Genomic DNA, 17,648 nt, shown 5'->3' on the forward strand with positions numbered 1-17,648 from the left:
CGCCAGTAAAAGGTTTCTCCCTGTCACCATAGCTGAAATGCAGACCAAGGGATTTGGGGTAGGTTCTCTGGGGCCTCAGGGCTGAGGGGGGTTCCCCAGAGGTCCAACCGACCCCACACCCGCCCTCTCCCTCAGTCCCTGGTTCTTCCCTGTCCCCGCCCTGGCTGGGTTATAAATAGCCGGGGTAGATCTGAAGGGCCCTCTCAGCCACAATTCCTCATTTGGTTTGGGTGGGTGAGGCTGCACCCAAAGCTTGGGAACAACCAGGCCTGGTATTCCCCAGGGCACAAGCGTGCCAGCCGGGGGCTCTGTGCCAGCAGTCTGTCTCCCATCCTGCAGGCTCCGGGTACACGGCATGGGCTGGCCCCTCCGGTCGGACAAGCAGGTGTAATGGGAGAAGGGCCTGACATTCCAAGGGCCCCGTGCACGGTGTCCCTTCCCCCACCCAAAGAAACAGGAGGGGCCCTCGGGAGTCTCCAAGAGCACCCCTGTCTCCATTCCGCATGCCCCTACCTCGCATGGCCGTGTCGACACCCACTACTTCCAAACCCTGAAACCTCTCAGAAGCTTGCTCCCTGAACATCCAAGGCATCTCCACTCCGCCCCACCCGGGCTGGCTGGAAATTCCAGTAATTTGAATGCCCTCCCCTCTCCACTGGGCACACAGACTCCACTCAGAGGCCCTCAGTTCTGCCCCTGGAGGGAAATGACTCACAAGTCCCAACGGTGTTCCCTCCCTTTCCCCTGCCGATGCCCTGGACACGAGCTTCCTCCCTGCGTCCTCCACTACTCTGCCTGCTTTGGCCTGCCTCCTGATCCTCCTCTCCAGAGAAGCAGCTGCTCCAAAGGCCTCTAAACTGCCTTATTCCACACTCAGAGCCCTCCTTCTCTACTCCTCGGCCTCTGCAGTCTGGATGCCCTCGAATCCCTCAGCTTCTGTGGCCATGCTGATGCTGCCTCTGATCGCTCTGGTTCAGGCTGGCCCTTCTTTTTCCTGCCTCCCGTAAGTGTGGAGTCACCCATTTGGACCAGGCCGCAGGCCCCTGCTCTCTGTCCTTGGAGAACTCATCCCTTCTCACTGCTAGGCCAATGGCAGCCCGTCACCATCTGCAGCTCCAACATCTTGCTCAGCTGGAGTGTGACATCTGTGCTGTCAGCTGGTTCTCCTCACTTGGAAGTCCCATCGGCAGCCCCTCAGCTCCACATCTCCAGACCAAACGACCCTTCCCCCTCCCTAAACCAGCTTCCCCTCTGGCTTCTCCACTTGTGTTGGCGGGGCCACCATCTTGTGACTCTTCCTTCCCTCGGGCCCCACAACCCTTTTACCAAGTCCCCTTGGTTCTTTCTTCTCTTCCTTTTCCAAAGCCACCACCCCAACCAAGGTTTGTAGAATCTCACACCTACATAACCACAATAATATTCCACTTTGACTTCTGATCTTGCCTGTCCGTCTATCTGTTCATTCATACCCAGAGAAGGCCTGGCATTACAGATCCACAGATCTGGGAGACACAGCCCTTGCCATTAGAATGCTCTCAACCCACAGGGGGCGAAGGACATATAAACAAATGAGGCGGTGTTCTCACTGGTCAACACAGTGGGAACACAGGACAAAGGCACTAACCCTGCCTGAGAGGTAAAGCTCCACAGAAGTGTGGCTTCTGAGAAGCGTCTTAAAAAGGGGAAGGGTTTCCAGGCAAAGGGAGGGAAATGTTTGGTAAGGAACCCCAGGAAGCACAGCCGGAGGACAGAAAAGGGGCAGGTGATGAACTTGGAGAAGTGGGCAGGAACCACTCCCCCATGAACAAGGGGCATGGACTGAGATTTCAGACGCCCACCAAATCCACGCTTTCCAAGCCACCAACAGTTTACTCTCCCCAAACCCAACAGCCTTCTCCCACACTCATTCTCCGTCCCCTCATCCCCTTACCCACTCAATCAACAAGTATCTATTCATTGCCCACCATGCACCAGGCGCTGTGCTAGCATCCAGAACACAGCCACAGTGGGATGCTTTGTCTACCTCCGTGGGGGCTGATGGTCTCAGGGACAGACTGACCACTGCAAGCCAAGGCAGGGCCAGGGGAAGGGCCCGATCTCAGAACTCGGGGGCTAAGGTACAAGTCTTCCAGAAAGAATAACATGGAAATACCTATTGTGATTTAATATGTTCTCACCCTCTGACTCAGCACCTCCGCTTTAAGGAATTTTTCTGCAAAAACATTTCTACAAGGACTCAAAGATCTTTGTACCAAGATGTTCACTGCAATGACGGTTATACCGGTGAAAGACTGGAAACAGCCCAAATGTCTAACAGAAGGGCACTGGCTAAGTGAATTATGGTACAACCATTAAAAGAAACACTGCATACAGTCATGAAGGAGAATGAGGTAGGTCTTTAATTACTGATATGCAAGATGTCCAAGACTTATTAAATAACCAGAGCAAATTGCATAACAGTATTAATAGTATGATCCCACTTTTTAAAAAAGTGTATATATATAATACATACACAGAGAAAAATGTATTTTTTACATATGTGTGTGTATATATATATATATATATATATATATATATATATATATATATATGTAATATCTCACATGGAAAAAGAGGATGTCTCTTAACAGACATTCTCTCTGTAGGATGAGACTTGAGACTTTCACTTTCCATATTATATGTTTCTGTAAAGTTAGAACTTTCAGTGATGTAATCAGGAAAAATAAAGAAATTTAAAAAAGAAGTGTGGTAAGTGCTATAATTGGGCAAGCAGAGAGTCACAGAAGGTTCTCCAGAGGAGGTGACATTAAAACTCCTACCTGAAAATGAACAGGGATTAGCCATGCCAGGGGGACTCAGGGGCAGACAAGACAGCACGAGGCGTAATGAAATGAGTTCAGTCTGGGTGGCAAGTCTTCATCCATTCAACCAATACTTAACTAGGCATCTCTTACGGGCCAGGCGCAGTTCTAGGCACTACAGTTTGCAATAAGCAAACATTTTGGTACAAAACTGACAAAGCTCCATGGCAGAGCTCATTCTAGCTGGGGGGTTGTAATGAGGCTGCAGAGGTGGGCAGAGGTCAAGTGGTCAGGTCAGGCACGGCCTTGACGGCATTGCTACGGGCAGGCATTGAAGAATTTTACAGGGAGTGACCAGACAGTGTTTCAGTGCCTGCCTCCTGCTCCTACACATCAGATTACTCGTTCTGAAACACTGCTCACTCTGTACCCAGCAGGAAGCCACCAAGTCAGCCCTAAGAAGGGCAGTGGGGCCCTTGCTGATGACTCAACTGATCAAACTGTTGACAACAACTTCTGCTGTTTGCTGTCCCATGAAACGGCCAGGTGCATTCTCACCTCCAGGCCTTGACCTGGCTTGGAGCCCCCTTCTCCCTCCTCTCTTCCTATCCCTGGCCCTTCCAACTTCCTTGGCAGGAGCTCAAGTCCCACCTCCAGACTTTCTGGAGCTCAGCAGACCCTGGGCCAATGAGAACGGACCCCAGGGGCCAGTGCCAGGGGCACTGTGTCACTTGGTCCTCCGCAGCCCTTCCAGATAGGAGGTATTTATCCTCATTTACAGCGGAGGGGACCAAGACTCTACAGGTTATCCAAAGTCACCGAGCCAGAAAGATGTAAGGCGAGGGCACTAGGGTTCCTGTTCTGGAGAGGTGGCAGAGAACAGCGGTGGTGAGCACCCACCACTGACCAGCTGTGGGACCTCAGGTGGGTTATGTCACCTCTTTGCACCTTAGTTTTCACATCTGTAAAATGGGGCAGTAACGGTGCCTACTTCCCAAGGTGTGGTGAGGACTAAATGAGTTAGTATTTATAAAGTGCTACAACAGTGCCTGGCATTTAGTAAGTGCTATGGAAGCGTTTCTCTTCTTTCTCTTCTTCTTTCTGCCACACAGGCAGGAGGGTTGGGGGGTCTGTGTGGCTTTGCAGATAGAAGCAACCAGCCCATAACCCTGTGGGAGGAAGGTCCACTGGAGCATCATCAGAGCATCATCGTGGAAAGTGCTAGCACCCACTAGTGGAGGAACTAGGTGAGGAGGATGGAAAAGAGAGTCTGTGTGTAAGAGCCAGACTGCTGCTTGGGATGCTCCCTGCCCTTCTGCACCCTGGCAGAACCCAGAGCCCAGGGGGCCATCCAGCCTCTGCCCCCTGGCGGCTCACATGTGTGGCCAAACGTCTCAGACTGAAGGCGTTCTCAGGAGCAACTTCACACCTCTTGGTGTGATTAGGCGGGTCGGTTGGCCTCCCTGCCCCACCCCCAAAGACTCCCGAGCCTCAAGGACAGAGAATGGGTCTGGCTCACTCTCCTATCCACTGTCCCTGAGACCTGCAGGAGGTGAGCAAACCTTCACCGCATACATGTTGCTGTGGAAGTCGCCTTTACTGGCTGATGTGAAACACACAGCACAGCAGCAGGGAGGGCGAGATCCCAGACAGGCTGGAGCGCTACAGGGATGCTCCAGGTCGGCTGCGTGTGGTCAGTCAGGAAAGCCCAGATCTCAGCCACGTGTGAAAGGGGGGTGATGAGCCAGAGAGGCCAGGGAGCACCAGCCATGGAGGGGCTGAGGACCACGACCAGGGCACTGTCTCCCTGTTTCCTATTTGCATCCCCCTCAACTCACACAAGCCAAGGAACCCCCTGAGCCATAGCTTCTTCATCTACAAAACGGGGGGCTCTCCCAGTGGTTGCAGGGATAGGTGGCGATGAAGTCCGTGGGCACCTGGCACAGCACCTGGCACGTAGGGGGAGCCAGGCAAGCTCCTCCTCTTTGGAGTGGGGACCAAAGATCCAGAAAGGGGGCAATGGGGAGAAAGGCTGCTGAGGCAGGGGGTCGGCAACCCGAGGAGAGATGTCTCTGGTTTTACCTGCATCTGGAAACTCCTGAGAGGCGTAAAGATAAAGGGCAGCCGCCAACCCACCCAACCCAGGCCTCGAACGCCGTCCGAAGAGAGCAGACTGGGACACCATCTCAGATGTTCCCGGCTTGCCACGTGGCTTCTCCTTTCACCTAGAGGCGACTTCCTTGTCCTGCCACCTCAGATCCCAAACCCCAAGGCTCCAGAAGGCACCAGGAAGGGAAGAGGGGGCAGCAATTCGTCCTAGCTTCATCCCCTGCGACTGTATCTGCCCTCCCTCCCTGCTCCCTGGCCAACCCAGTGCTACTTGATTCAACTCCATCAACACCGGGTGAATACCCCTAAGTGCCCGGGAGCTGCTGATGGGGGTCCCGGAGATGATCGGGGATCGGGGCTCCGGATCTCGCAGGGCAGATGTGCCCTGTGAGTAACTGTGCACGGTCCCCAGACAGCGGAGGGCTCAGCCACGGGCTGGAAAACCGTCACAAGGGAGGTGGTATCTGAGGGGACCTGGGAGCACCACACAGACTCCAGCGTCAGAAAGACCCAAGTTTAGGGATTTCCTGGCAGTCCAGTGGTTAAGACTCCGATCTTCCAATGCAAGGGTCACAGGTTCAATCCCTGGTCAGGGAACTAAGATCCCACATGCAGGCGCGGCCAAAAAAAAAAAGAAAAGAATAAAAGAAAGACCAAGTTTATCTCTGGCTCCCCATGGAAAAGGCTCAGGGCGAGTCTAAGTAGCTGTGAGGAAGTGGGGGTTGTGCGGGGGAAGGGGGGAAGATGAGAAGGATGACAACGGTGATCATCTCAACTCTCCCCCACCTATCTTTAGATTATCCTGCCGTCTGGAGTCTAAACTCCTCAATGCAGCAGTTAGTGCAGTACTAACATGTACAGACTTTACAATTTACAAAGCACCTGCCTGGCACCATCTCATAGAAGCCTCCCGACAGCTGTGTGAAGTCAGGAGGGAGGAAATTCTCGGTATCTTCACTCTACAGATGAGCAAACTGGAGCTCAGATGAGTGAAATCCCTCAGGTCACACAGCTAGAAAGTGGTGGCACTGAGACAATAACCAGATCTTCTCTCTGCCTTGTGGCCCCTTTTCACAGTGCCTCCCGAGAGGGGAGTCAGAGGAGTCCACGGCTTGTGGGGCACACGCTTTTCTGAATGACTACGGTCCTGGCAGGGGAACATGTGCCCCGCTTGTCAGTGAGATGGAGGGTCCCGCCTGTCCTTCCCAGGGTGAAAGCAGGCCCTCTCTGCTGAACTGAGCCACCGGAGGGAGCTGTACTCAGCCTGGGCTTAGGGAGAGTGAGGGTATGCAGGGCGGGGCTTCAGCTTTCACCCCGATACCCCTGCTGGGCTGCATACTGGAGCACATCTAAGGCGGGAGGAGAGTGAGGCTGCAGGGCGTTCTGGGGAGTGAAGAGCATTTGTCCTGCAACACCGGAGAACCGGTTTCATCTGGGCTACCACACCTGGGAGGACAGATCTGACCCCAGAAAGGAGGTTGCAAAAGCAGATTCAGTTGTTGTCCAGCAAATATTCATTAGACCGGGTCCTCGCAGTGCTCTGGGCTCCCCACCCCTCTAATGGCTGGTGAGGAAGTCTCTTGGGCCCTGGGCGCCAAGGATTGAGGACCCACAGTGAGCCAGGCCCAGCGCTGCAGGCCTCACCTGAGCTATCCCAGTCCGTCCTCTCAACAGCCCTTCAGTGGTGAGTCCTATTTAAAGATGAGGAAACTGAGGCTCACAGGGGTTATGACACTGGTCCAGAGTCCCACAGCTAGAAAGCAGAACATGTTCATCTATGCAAAGCTCATGTCCCTTCCATTCTCTGAGCTGCTGGGAGAGTAAGACTGCAAGGGCTAGTTTTATGCATCAACCTGACGGGGCCACAGATATCTAGACGTTTGGCCACACATTATTCTGGGTGTGTCTGTGAGGGTGTTTCTGGATGAGATTAACACTTGAATCAGTTGACTGAGTACATCAGGTTGCCTTCCCAATGTAGGTGGGCCTCGTCTAATCAGTTGAAGGTCTGGATAGAACAAAAAGGCGAAATAAGGGAGAATTCACTCTTTCTGCCTGTCTTTGAGCTGGGACATAGGTCTTCTCCTGCCTTTGGACTCAATACGGACTAGAGCTTACACCATCAACTCTCCTGATTCTCCAGCCTTTGGACTCAGACTGGGACTAACTATACCATCAGTTCTCCCGGGTCTCCAGCTTGCTGACTGCAGATCTCGGGACCTCTCAGCCTCCATAATCTAGTGAGCCAATTCCTTATAATAAATCAATCCTTCTCTCTCTGTATCCTAATGGTTCCGTTTCTCTGGAGAACCCTAATATAATGACCAGGGCTTCCCTGGTGGCACAGTGGTTGAGAGTCCGCCTGCCGATGCAGGGGACACGGGTTCGTGCCCCGGTCCGGGAGGATCCCACATGCCGCGGAGCGGCTGGGCCCGTGAGCCGTGGCCGCTGAGCCTGTGCGTGCGGCAACGGGAGAGGCCACAACAGTGAGAGGCCCGTGTACTGCAAAAAAAAAAAAAAAAAGACCAAACCTTGGGCTTCCAGGAACAAGTTGGATGCACATTTGGGTGTGGAATGTCCAGCTGCCAGAGGCTAGATATCTGAATATCTAGAACAATCATCTGATTTGGTCCAAAAGTCCCCTTGGTTCCCAACGCCCCAACAGGAAGCCTGGCAGGGAGGGGACCTGCCTGGTCAAATGAGCAGAGCCAAGTAGCAGAAAGCTTGGCTTTCTTTTTCTTTCCTTTTTTTTTTTTAAAACCGAAACAGCCCTCAAGTACTCCGGAAGAGGTGTGTCAACTCTCTCCAGTACCTCAATGTACACAGCAATACTTGCTGAGTCCACTAGATGGGGCCAGTGACACAGCAGAGAGGGCAGAAATGCAACTCAGGAGGAAAGGTAGGCAGGCAGCGGGTACACCGGGCTGGAATCTTTGCTAGGATCTCCAAGTGGGATTAATGCTCCCCAACCCTACCTTGTATAATTTCTAGCCAATGGTGCAAAAATTAATCCTGGGGTTCCCAAGCACTTTGGCCAGTTGTCACTGTAGCATCTCTTGGATTTCAAAGTCCTCAAACCAAGCTCTTCCCTTGTGAGTCACCAAGCAAAATGGGCAGCATCGTAGTAAAGGAAGTCCCTGCCCCGAAGCCTCAGAGCTCCAGGTGGGGGCACTCGCTGTTATGCCTGTGACCCGTTTCACTAGAGAAAGCACCCGAGTACCTTTCACCACGGAATCTAAAAGCCGATGGACAAGCACTCCAGCAAGGTGGTCATGTGATGAGGGAAGGAGACAGGACGGGAAGCAAGGAGGAAGGCAGAGGAGAAAGGGAAATAAATGGCTTTCCTCTTCAGCAAGTGGCTCTAATCTGGCCACACGTTCTCAACTCTCAGCCAGGATTCCTGGTGCTGTGTTGAGTCCTACAGTGAATCTTTCTGCACCAGCTCAAAGGAGTAATAGCTGAGTCTCTGGGATGGGAGGGGGATGTCTCTAAGCCCTGTTGTGGTCAGAGACCTAAAGGCAGAGACGGGAAGCAAGAGCTGTCACTTTGCTTCCCCTGGTTAGAGTCAGTTCAGGTCCCAGGGCACCCTCTCCTCCATAAGTAGCAAGAATCCTGCCCCCCACAGGTCCAAGATAGCTGTCTCTCACCTGCCACCCTTCCTTAGGATGACAGGACAATACCCCAGAATGTCAGCTATGGGGGGCCTGAACCTGATCAACGCCCTTGCCCATCACTTCCACCTCCCACCTGCCCCCACCATCCCTTCCCAAACTTGCACCGCCTGGCAGCTGATAAGCTCTGCCTAGGCCTCTGTTGCCATGGCAACAATGTGGCTTCCCCCAAGTGGGAAGCCGGTTGCCAAGGCCCTTGTTGCCAAAGGCTATAACAGCCACCCCGCTGTGTGAAGAGGGGGTGCGAGCTCTACGCAGGGGTGGAGTGTGGCCGAGGAGGCTGGGAGGGAAGGAAGCAGGGGGTTCGCAAGAAATGGTAGGGTCCAGGCAGCCCCCTGGCTGGAGTGGGGGTGTGCTGGGTCCTGCAGGATGGAAACAAGTATCTTGCAACAACTCAGGGACTGCTCCTCGAGGGTATTAGAGGGAAGAAAAGGGACCCCCCTACGAAACACACGTGGACAAGCCCCCTACCAAGCAGGACCAAGCAATCCAAGCCCCCCCTGCCCCCCTCCAAAGAAGAAATTTGATTCTTTGATTCTTCCCAATTTCTGAAAAATAGCCCCCAGGAATCCCTCTGTCTCACTTGCTCTTGTGTCTCAGACACACTCGCACAAGCTGAGCACGGACAGAGCTGGTCTCTGGGCCCAGGAACAGCATTAATTACAAGGATTGCAAACCTCCTCGCATCTCTTGTCCCTCCACATGTCTCAGAGCACATCCTCAGTATTGCTTGTAAAATGCTTCTCTGTGGAGCAGGGCTCTCTTCGGTGGACAAGAGGACAGGTGGACACCCTTACGGCTCATTCCCTTCCAGAGTCAACAGAGGAGGGCTGCACGGGGCCCTTGGTCCTCAGGGAATGCTACAGAAGCTGCTCACTGCCCCCACTGCTGGCACCGAGGCCAGCCTCGGTTTGCTGAGCCGGCACCTGTGCATTTATAGCCCACAACTCACATATGCAGCCACTGCCCAGCCCGGGCCCAGAGAGGAGAGCCTGTTCCCTCCCCAAGGTCCCATCCTGCTAGAGAACTGAGAGAGAACGCTGAAAGAGGAAGTGAGGTGTCCAGGAGGCAGGGGGAACAGACGGCTGGTAGAAGAGGCAGGGGTAGGTGCAGCAGTAGCAGAGAGAGCACCAGGCGGGGGGCGGGGGCTAGTCTGAGAGGCCCAGGACCGGAATGAGATGATGAGGGCCCCAAGAGCAAGCCCAGATTTCCCCGAGTCCTGCACCCCAGCAGCGCCCCGAGCAGAGCCTGGCCCACGACACCCATGCCTGCCTAGCCCCCTCCCCAAAAGCCCCCTCTTCCCAAACGCGGAAGGAAAAGCAGGTGTACCTACCCCAGGTGCCAGCCCCTCCGGTGGGGTGGGGGAGATGCTGTCCCCGCCGCCCTGGTTCCGGGCACTGAGCTGGGGCGACATGGTGGGCGACTCATCGATGTACGGCATGGTCTCCGAGCCCTCCGGGGGCCTCTTCTGCTCTTCATTCCCCTCTCCGTCGTAGTCGTCTGCCCCGTAGCTGAAGTCTGAGACAAGGAACAAGAAAGGCCACTGAGAGTCCTCCACGAGGGCTGCCAGGGACCGGTAGCGCAGCGGGCGCCAGCGGCGGTCCCCGGCTGCCATGCCCCGGGCCACACCATCCAAGCCCAGCCCGGGCAGGGCTGCGCGGCCCGGAGCGCAGCCAGGCACCAGGTGCTGCGGTTCAGGGGCCGCTGGGAGTCGAGGGGGAGCGGCCCCGCTGTTGCCACCCGCTTAATAGCATGTCAGTCGCGTATTTCGAGCTGCTGTTTCCTTTGCCTCCTGCCTAATTCCAATTCTAAAAATTAACAGTGGGAGCAGGAGGCAGGACGCTTCCAACTCTCCTCTCTGAGTCACCATTTTGCTTTTTATAGGGAGTAAGGAGGTGCAGGCGGGCCGAGCGATGTCACTTCCTGAGCCCCTCCTCTTTGGGTACCATTTGTACACCGAGCCCCATCCCTGGATGTGGGGACAGAGCAGGGTTCGGGGTGGGGGCTGAGGAACGGCACCCGAGGGAGCCCTCACCCCTCGAACAAGGCTCCGCAAAAAGGTCAGAGCCCAAGGCCGGCAGACCATGGGCGAGAAGGCGGCCCGGGCCTGGCAGGGACGCGGTTGCACAGCAGACTTCTCAAAAGCCGGCACTTATTTCTGTAATTTCAATGTAGGATTCCTTGGGTAAAGGAGGGAAGAAACAGCCACAGGGAAGTCAAGCTGCCGTTAACCCCATCGGCGCTGCCAGCACCACTCAGGGGCCAGAGCCCCCGCCCAGACACCCCCTCCCTGGACAGCAGGCCGGGTCCATGGGGGCGCAAGGCAGCATCTCAGAAAGGCCCCCATCGCACCCCACCAGTGGGGGTCTCTCCTACAGCTGTGTGAGGGACCCTCCCCCACCTCCACCCCTGGCTGGGTCTGTCCCATCATCTGCTCAGATATCATTTCCTCCACAGTGTCCCCCCCCCGGCGTCCCAGCTCAGAACTCCTACAGTGCGTGGCCCTCTGGTGCCCCCAGTGATCCTGTCTACTCGTCCCTGAGCAAGCGCCTGGCGCTGGAACCGGGTGACAGCCATCGCCGTGCGCCCAGCAGCCACGGCCCACATGGGTCAGGATCTTGGGAACGTGTGCGGAGTGAGCGAATGGGCAGAGGAATGCACTGTCCCTCTCAGGTCTGAGGCTTGAGCCAAGTTCTCAGCGGGGGCCCTGGCTCCTCCTCCTCTGTCACAACACACCAGCCCCCGGGGCAGCCGGCAGCCTGAGAATGGTGTCAACGGGTCACCGGGGCGCCCGGCCACGGCCACACTCAGTCCAATCTGCCCCTTTGGCAGCCGACAGCGCCCCCCAGCCTCGCTGCATCTGTTCCTGCCGACTTCCTCTCCAGTCCTGTGCTGACGGCCCATTAAGCTGTCGGGGACGTGAGCTATTATTTTTTTCCCCAGGACAGGCGTGCACGTGCAGAACCACAGGACCTAGCCATCCAGACGCTGGGATGTGTGTGTGCCAGGCACCCGGGAAACAGGACCCACCGCCGGGAGGACACAGGGCTTCTGTCTCAGGAGCAGGTGGGGGTAAGCCCACTTTGCTATTTCCAGGGGGCGGGAGGGAGGAAGGGGAGCCACAGCATCCGGGCTGCCCGAGTCTGGCACCGTGAGGGAGCCCGGCTGTTTGGTGAGACCTACTCACTTTGGAGAAGCACAAGGAGGGAATGAAACACCACGTTAACCTGCGGTTTCTCCTCCAGGAGGTTCCAGGCTGACCTGTTAGTGCCCGGAGTCAAGCGGGGGATGTGAACTCTGATGAACACTGGTCTGGCCATCTGTTCGGGTTCCAGCAGGCCCCGCTGATTCTCCTGTACACTGACCAGTTCCCAGGGGTCACAGGACCAGAGCCTTCACTCTCAAGATATCTCCCAAGGGCGAGGGTAGAAGGGACCACAGGGAAAGTGGTGAAGCTTGACTCTACCGCACAGTCTGCAGCTGTCTGGGTCACAGCAGGGTGGGAAGGTCTCTGCCACGTGTGCCCAATTCATCCTTATCAGAGTGGTGCCCCTGGACCCACATCTCAACCTAGCCATATCAGAGAGGCTGCTCTCACGCTCCCCAGTTCACAGGCAGAGTCACTGAGTCTCAGAGAGATTTGCACGGAAAGGATCTGAATCCAAGTCTGTCTCCAAATGCCATCTTTCCCCCTCTGAATCTCACTAATCTTCTAGGGAAATGTCCTTCGACAGCCCTCGTCAGGGGAGGCTGACCAAGGGGGGGAGAGAGGGGTGCCAGCCACAACAGCGGGGTGCCCGGGCGTGGAGGAGAGTGCCCTCAGAGCTCTCTGCAAATGTTCCTGGATACTGTCCCTTTCATTCCAACCTCCAGGAGACCCTGACAGCCCAGGAAGCCAGCCAGAGACCCCGGAGAATCTTACCAGGAAAAGGGATACAGAGAAGACAGAGAAACCAACCCTTTGAGAAAGCTGGAGCCCTGGGGACTCAGGAGGGTGGAAATCTGCCAGGCACAGCCTTCAGTCTGTGCAGGTCCACAGACAGGAAGGCTGAGTGGACCATGGCTTGGCCAGCAGGTGTCAAAAGAGAAAAGGCAGAGGAGGCTGCTGACGGCCAATATCCATTTCCCCTCCTAGTAACAGAAATCTCACTATCTTTGGAGTGGCAGTGTGCTCCGTGCCTAGCTAAAAGGCTACTTTTCCTAGTGGTGTGGGCCATGTGATGAAGTGCTGGCCAATGAGATGTTGAGTGGATATGTGTGGAACTTTGAAGAAAGTTGCTGAGATTGTTTTCGCTGGAAGGTATTTTTCTCCTCTCTCCATGCTTCCTCCTTCTGTTGCCAGTTTGGAAAGCAGATAGGAGAGCTGGAGCTCCAGCAGCTATACTGAGCCATGAGGGGACCTCGAGGATAGAAGCCAGTGCTGAATATAGCTGAGCACAAAGCTAGGAGCCTGGGCCCGTGATGGCTCAGTGAGCCAGCATACCACCCCAGGAATGTCTACCTCTGGACTTCTTTTACATGAGAGAAGAAAAATGCCTATGTTATTTAAGTCACTGTTATTTAGTTTTTATGTTATATGCAGTCAAACCTAATTATAACTGATCCAGATGGTTTTCCTTGACATTCTATCTGGGTGCTTTTCCTACAGTCTTCACTGTTCCTTCTAGTCTCCTTGGTGGAATCCTCTTTCCCTGCCCACCCCTTAAAAATTGGTATTCCCTATACATCCTTACAATAGAATACTGCTCAGCAATAAAAGGGACAAAATACTGAGACATAGAGAAATGACTCCTACAGGCATTATGCTAAGTGAAAGAAGCCAGACACAAAAGAACACATCCTGTATGGCTCCACTTATATGAAGTTCTAGAACAGACAAATTTAATTACACTTGGGAAAAAAAATGAAAATTATGGTTGTTTCTGAGGGTCAGGTAGGGACAGGAATTGAGTGTAAGGGGTACAAGGAATTTTCTAGGGTGATGGAAATGTTCTGTATCTTGACAGGGATTTGGGGAACACAGGCGGATGTGTTCATTGACTTCATCAAATAGTACACTGCATCAAAGATTTGTGCATTTCACTAAATATTTAACGCTAGTTAATGACACGCATGTTTAAGTGTCGAAGTGAAATGTATTGACGTCTGCAACTTACTCTGATGTACGTAAAAAACAAGATGGGTTGATGATGTCCAAAGGGATGGCCAGATGTGTGATAAAGCAAGTGGAGAAAAATGATCATTATAGACTCCAGATGGTGGGTACACGGGTGTTCACTATACAATTCTTTAAACTTTTAGGTATGTTTGAAATTTTTCATAATAAATGATGGGGAAAAAAATTGGTGTTCTCCGGGCTTCTGTCACCTCTACCTTACTCCCTCTCCCAAATTTTATTTATATTCTAGGGAGAGGTCTGGGCTGCAGACCCATCTCTTTGACTGTTTCCTGGACATCTCCACCCCCAGGAACTTCAAACCCAAGCTTTCCCTGAAGTTGAATCTGCCAGATCACTCAAGTTGGAAACCTAGGAGTCATGCCAGATTCTTCCCTCTTCCTGCTCATCTCCTACACCCTGAAATATCCCCACTCCCCATCTGCCTTCCCACCCTCACCACCTCTTACAAGGACAATTCCAACATTTCTCTCCCCGTGACTGCCAGACTGCAAATCGGATCGTGTTTCCCCACCATTCACTTCAAACTCCCTGGCTCGAGGCCTTTCATAGTCAGCACCTGACTCTTTCTTTACAGAGTCGCATTCTGCTGCCCTGTAATATCAGACATCTTCTAGGTAGGTCCCTGAAAGGGTCTGAATAGTAGCCCCCAAATATATATGTCCAAATCCTAACCGTGGTACCCATAAATGTGACCTTATTTAGGAAAAAGGTCCTTGTAGATGTAATTAAGTTGAAGATCTCTAGATGAGATGATCCTACTTTAATTGAGTGGGACCCGAATCTGATGACATGTCTTTATAGGAAACAGAAGGGGAGAAGACACAGACACACAGAAGGCCATGCTGAAGATGGAGGCAGAGATCCGAGTTATCTGGCCAAAAGCCAAGGAATGCCTGGAGCCACCAGAAGTTGGAAGAGGCAAGCAAGGATTCTCCCCCTAGTGGCTTGGCAGGGAGCACGGCCCTGCCAGCACCTTGATTTTGGACTGTGGCCTCCAGACTGTGAGAAAATAAATTTGGGGGTTTTTTTTTGGCCTCGCAGCTTCTGGGATCTTAGTTCCCTGACCAGGGATTAAACCCATGCCCTCTGCAGTGGAAGCACGGAGTCTTAACCACCGGACCACCAGAGAAGTCCCTGTGATGATTTTTTATGTTTACTTTAATTTTTAAAAATATCTTTATTGGAGTATATAATTGCTTTACAATGTTGTGTTAGTTTCTGCCGTACAACAAAGTGAATCAGCTAGATGTATACATATATCCCCATATCCCCTCCCTCTTGTGTCTCCCTGTGATGATTTTTTTAATGGCAGCCCTATGAAATTAACACAGTCCCCAAACACACAGTTTCCCACCTCTGGACCTTTGCACATGCTGCTCCTATACCTAGAACACCCTCCTCGCCCTTTGACCACCCAGCGAGGTCCTATTTAGCCTTCAAATCCAGCTCAGTTCCACCTTTCTCCTATGAACCTCCTTGCCTCCTGAATATATAAAGCACTTTTGCAATCCAATGAGAAAAAGAGGAATACCTCAACTTTCTAAATGAGTTAGAGAAATGAATAGAAAATTGAAAAGAGAATTACAAATGCCCAATGTGTGTGTGTGTGTGTGTATATATATATATACATATAATATATATATAACATATATATGTTAAATGTTAACCTCACCTGTAATCAAAGAAAATGCAAACCTCTATTTTTTGCAATTTTCTTATCAAATCAACAAGGAAAATACCCAAGCTTGTAAGAGAACAGGCATTCTCAGAATCTCTTGGAGGATATGTAGAACTGGCACAACTTTTCTGTAGTCAACTTGCTATCAAAAGCTTTAACAGGGGGCTTCCCTGGTGGCGCAGTGGTTGAGAATCCGCCTGCCGATGCAGGGCACGCGGGTTCGTGCCCCGGTCCGGGAAGATCCCACATGCCGCGGAGCAACTAGGCCCGTGAGCCATGGCCGCTGGGCCTGCGCGTCCGGAGCCCGTGCTCCGCAACGGGAGAGGCCACAACAGTGAGAGGCCCGCATACCGAAAAAAAAAAAAAAAAAAAAGCTTTAACAGTTGGTACAGCTTTTAACCCACCATAATCTAAGACTGTGTCCTAAGAAATTAATTATAAATGTACATAAAAATAAAGTTATAAGGTTATTACTCACAGGGCTGTTTATGATTGTGAAATATTAAAAACAAGCTGAATGATTAATTATAGGGACTTGCGTAAATTATGGTATTTCTCCAAGATGGACTACTATGTAGTCATTAAAAATTATCTGGATGATTTACATCATCTTATTAAGTGAAAAAGAAATTAATAATAGTATGTACAGTGTATTATGTTTGAAAAAAATGTCTGTATGTGCATATGCCTGTATGTTGCCTGCAAGGCAACAATACAAAATAATTATAAAGCATTCAGATTCTGAGAATTTGGGAGCAATTAATACATGGTCTCTGCTCTCTAGGTTACTAGCAGACACTGCTTGTCTCCTACTCAATATCTATCTTCTCTCCTTCCCTGCTTACCTTACGCTGGTTTTATATGAGGTGGCAATGAACCCAGTCCCTGGAAAAAATACCCACTTTCTCTGCCTCTCTTACAACTAGGAGTGGCCATTTGACATAGTTTTTGGTCAATGAGATGCAAGTGTAGGCCTCTGGCAAGGCTTTTGCTTTGATAATGAAAAAGGGACTTTATACCTTGAACTCAGATGTGATGACCAGAGCTACAGTGGCCATGCTGCTGCCATGAGGAAATGATCAGGAAAGAATGCAGACATTTCCCTGATGCTACCGAGCTACTGAGCAACACTAGAAACAGCCTACTTCATTTCCTGCTAAATGGGAACTATAAGCCCCTATATGTTGGATTTTCTGCCACATAAAATGAACACATTCCTAACTGAAATCCTTACAGCCCAGTAGAGGAAGGCAGTCCAACAAGCGTGAAAACATCCTAGATGCTACGACAGAAGTACCTCATAGGCAAGGCCAAGAGGAGGGAGCAGGAAACAGTGTGGGTGAGAGGATGGCTGGATGGGCTTGGGTGATACTCCAAGGAAGGTGGTTTATCACTGTGGCTAAGAGCAAGGACCCTGGGGTCACACAGTTTAGGTTCCAATCCAGGCTGAGTCACGTCCCACTCCTCTGTGCTCAGAGGAGTGGCTGGCACACGGCAGCCACTTATAAATGGATATTGGTTAAACCAATGGCCGTGAAAGAGGATGACAAAGAGATGGAGCGTACAGGGCTACTGCAAGGATTAAGCTGGATAACGCACGCCAGGCACTTAGCACATAGTAAGCACCCAATACATCTTAGCTGCTATTATTAATATAATTAATCGAATCTTGAGAGATGTGTGGGTGCCTGCCAGGCAGAAGGGGGACAGGAGCAGAGTTCCAGGCAATAAGAGGAGGCTTGGCAAAGGCACAAAGTGCCCTAGGGGACTATAAATAGCCCAGCCTGGCTGGAACACTGAGTGAGCAGGGGGGAGAGGGGCAGACGGCACAGACCAGCACACCAAGGGCCTTGCGAGCTGAGCTAAGAGTTAGGGAGGACCCAGGGAAGACGGTTGATCTGCACCATTGCCTGCAGTGAGGTCTTGCCAGCCACATCTTTGCCGAGCATCTCTAACTTTAGATAATTTCTCCCAATGGATGCGTACGTGCCTCTGTCCAGTTACAATGCAGGCAGAATCCTGTGACCTCCAGATCGCCTAGGAATCGCCCAGATTGGGACCACATGTGAATGTAGGGTTACCTATTCTAAGCCTGTGATGGAGTCTGTGCCAGATGAAGGGATATGAACCCACCAGTGACAGACCATGGAGACCTCAAACATGCTCTTTCGGGGCAACGTGGAGAGTTGGCCAGTGGGGGTAAGTTCAAA

The 17,648-nt window shown here is 52.3% G+C and overlaps 1 protein-coding gene across 4 annotated transcripts in view; it reads right to left on the reverse strand.

Moving 5' to 3' along the window:
- Positions 1–17,648, reverse strand: part of ABR (ABR activator of RhoGEF and GTPase) — a 176,725-nt gene that overhangs the window by 82,602 nt on the left and 76,475 nt on the right. For all 4 annotated transcript variants that reach the window (XM_059049027.2, XM_067021647.1, XM_067021646.1 and 1 more), the window contains exon 2: positions 9,915–10,099. In XM_059049027.2, the coding sequence (XP_058905010.1) occupies positions 9,915–10,099 (185 nt within the window). The remainder of the gene's footprint in view (positions 1–9,914; positions 10,100–17,648) is intronic.

The sequence above is a fragment of the Kogia breviceps genome, chromosome 19 (assembly GCF_026419965.1).
Source record: "Kogia breviceps isolate mKogBre1 chromosome 19, mKogBre1 haplotype 1, whole genome shotgun sequence".
Lineage (NCBI taxonomy): Eukaryota > Metazoa > Chordata > Mammalia > Artiodactyla > Physeteridae > Kogia > Kogia breviceps.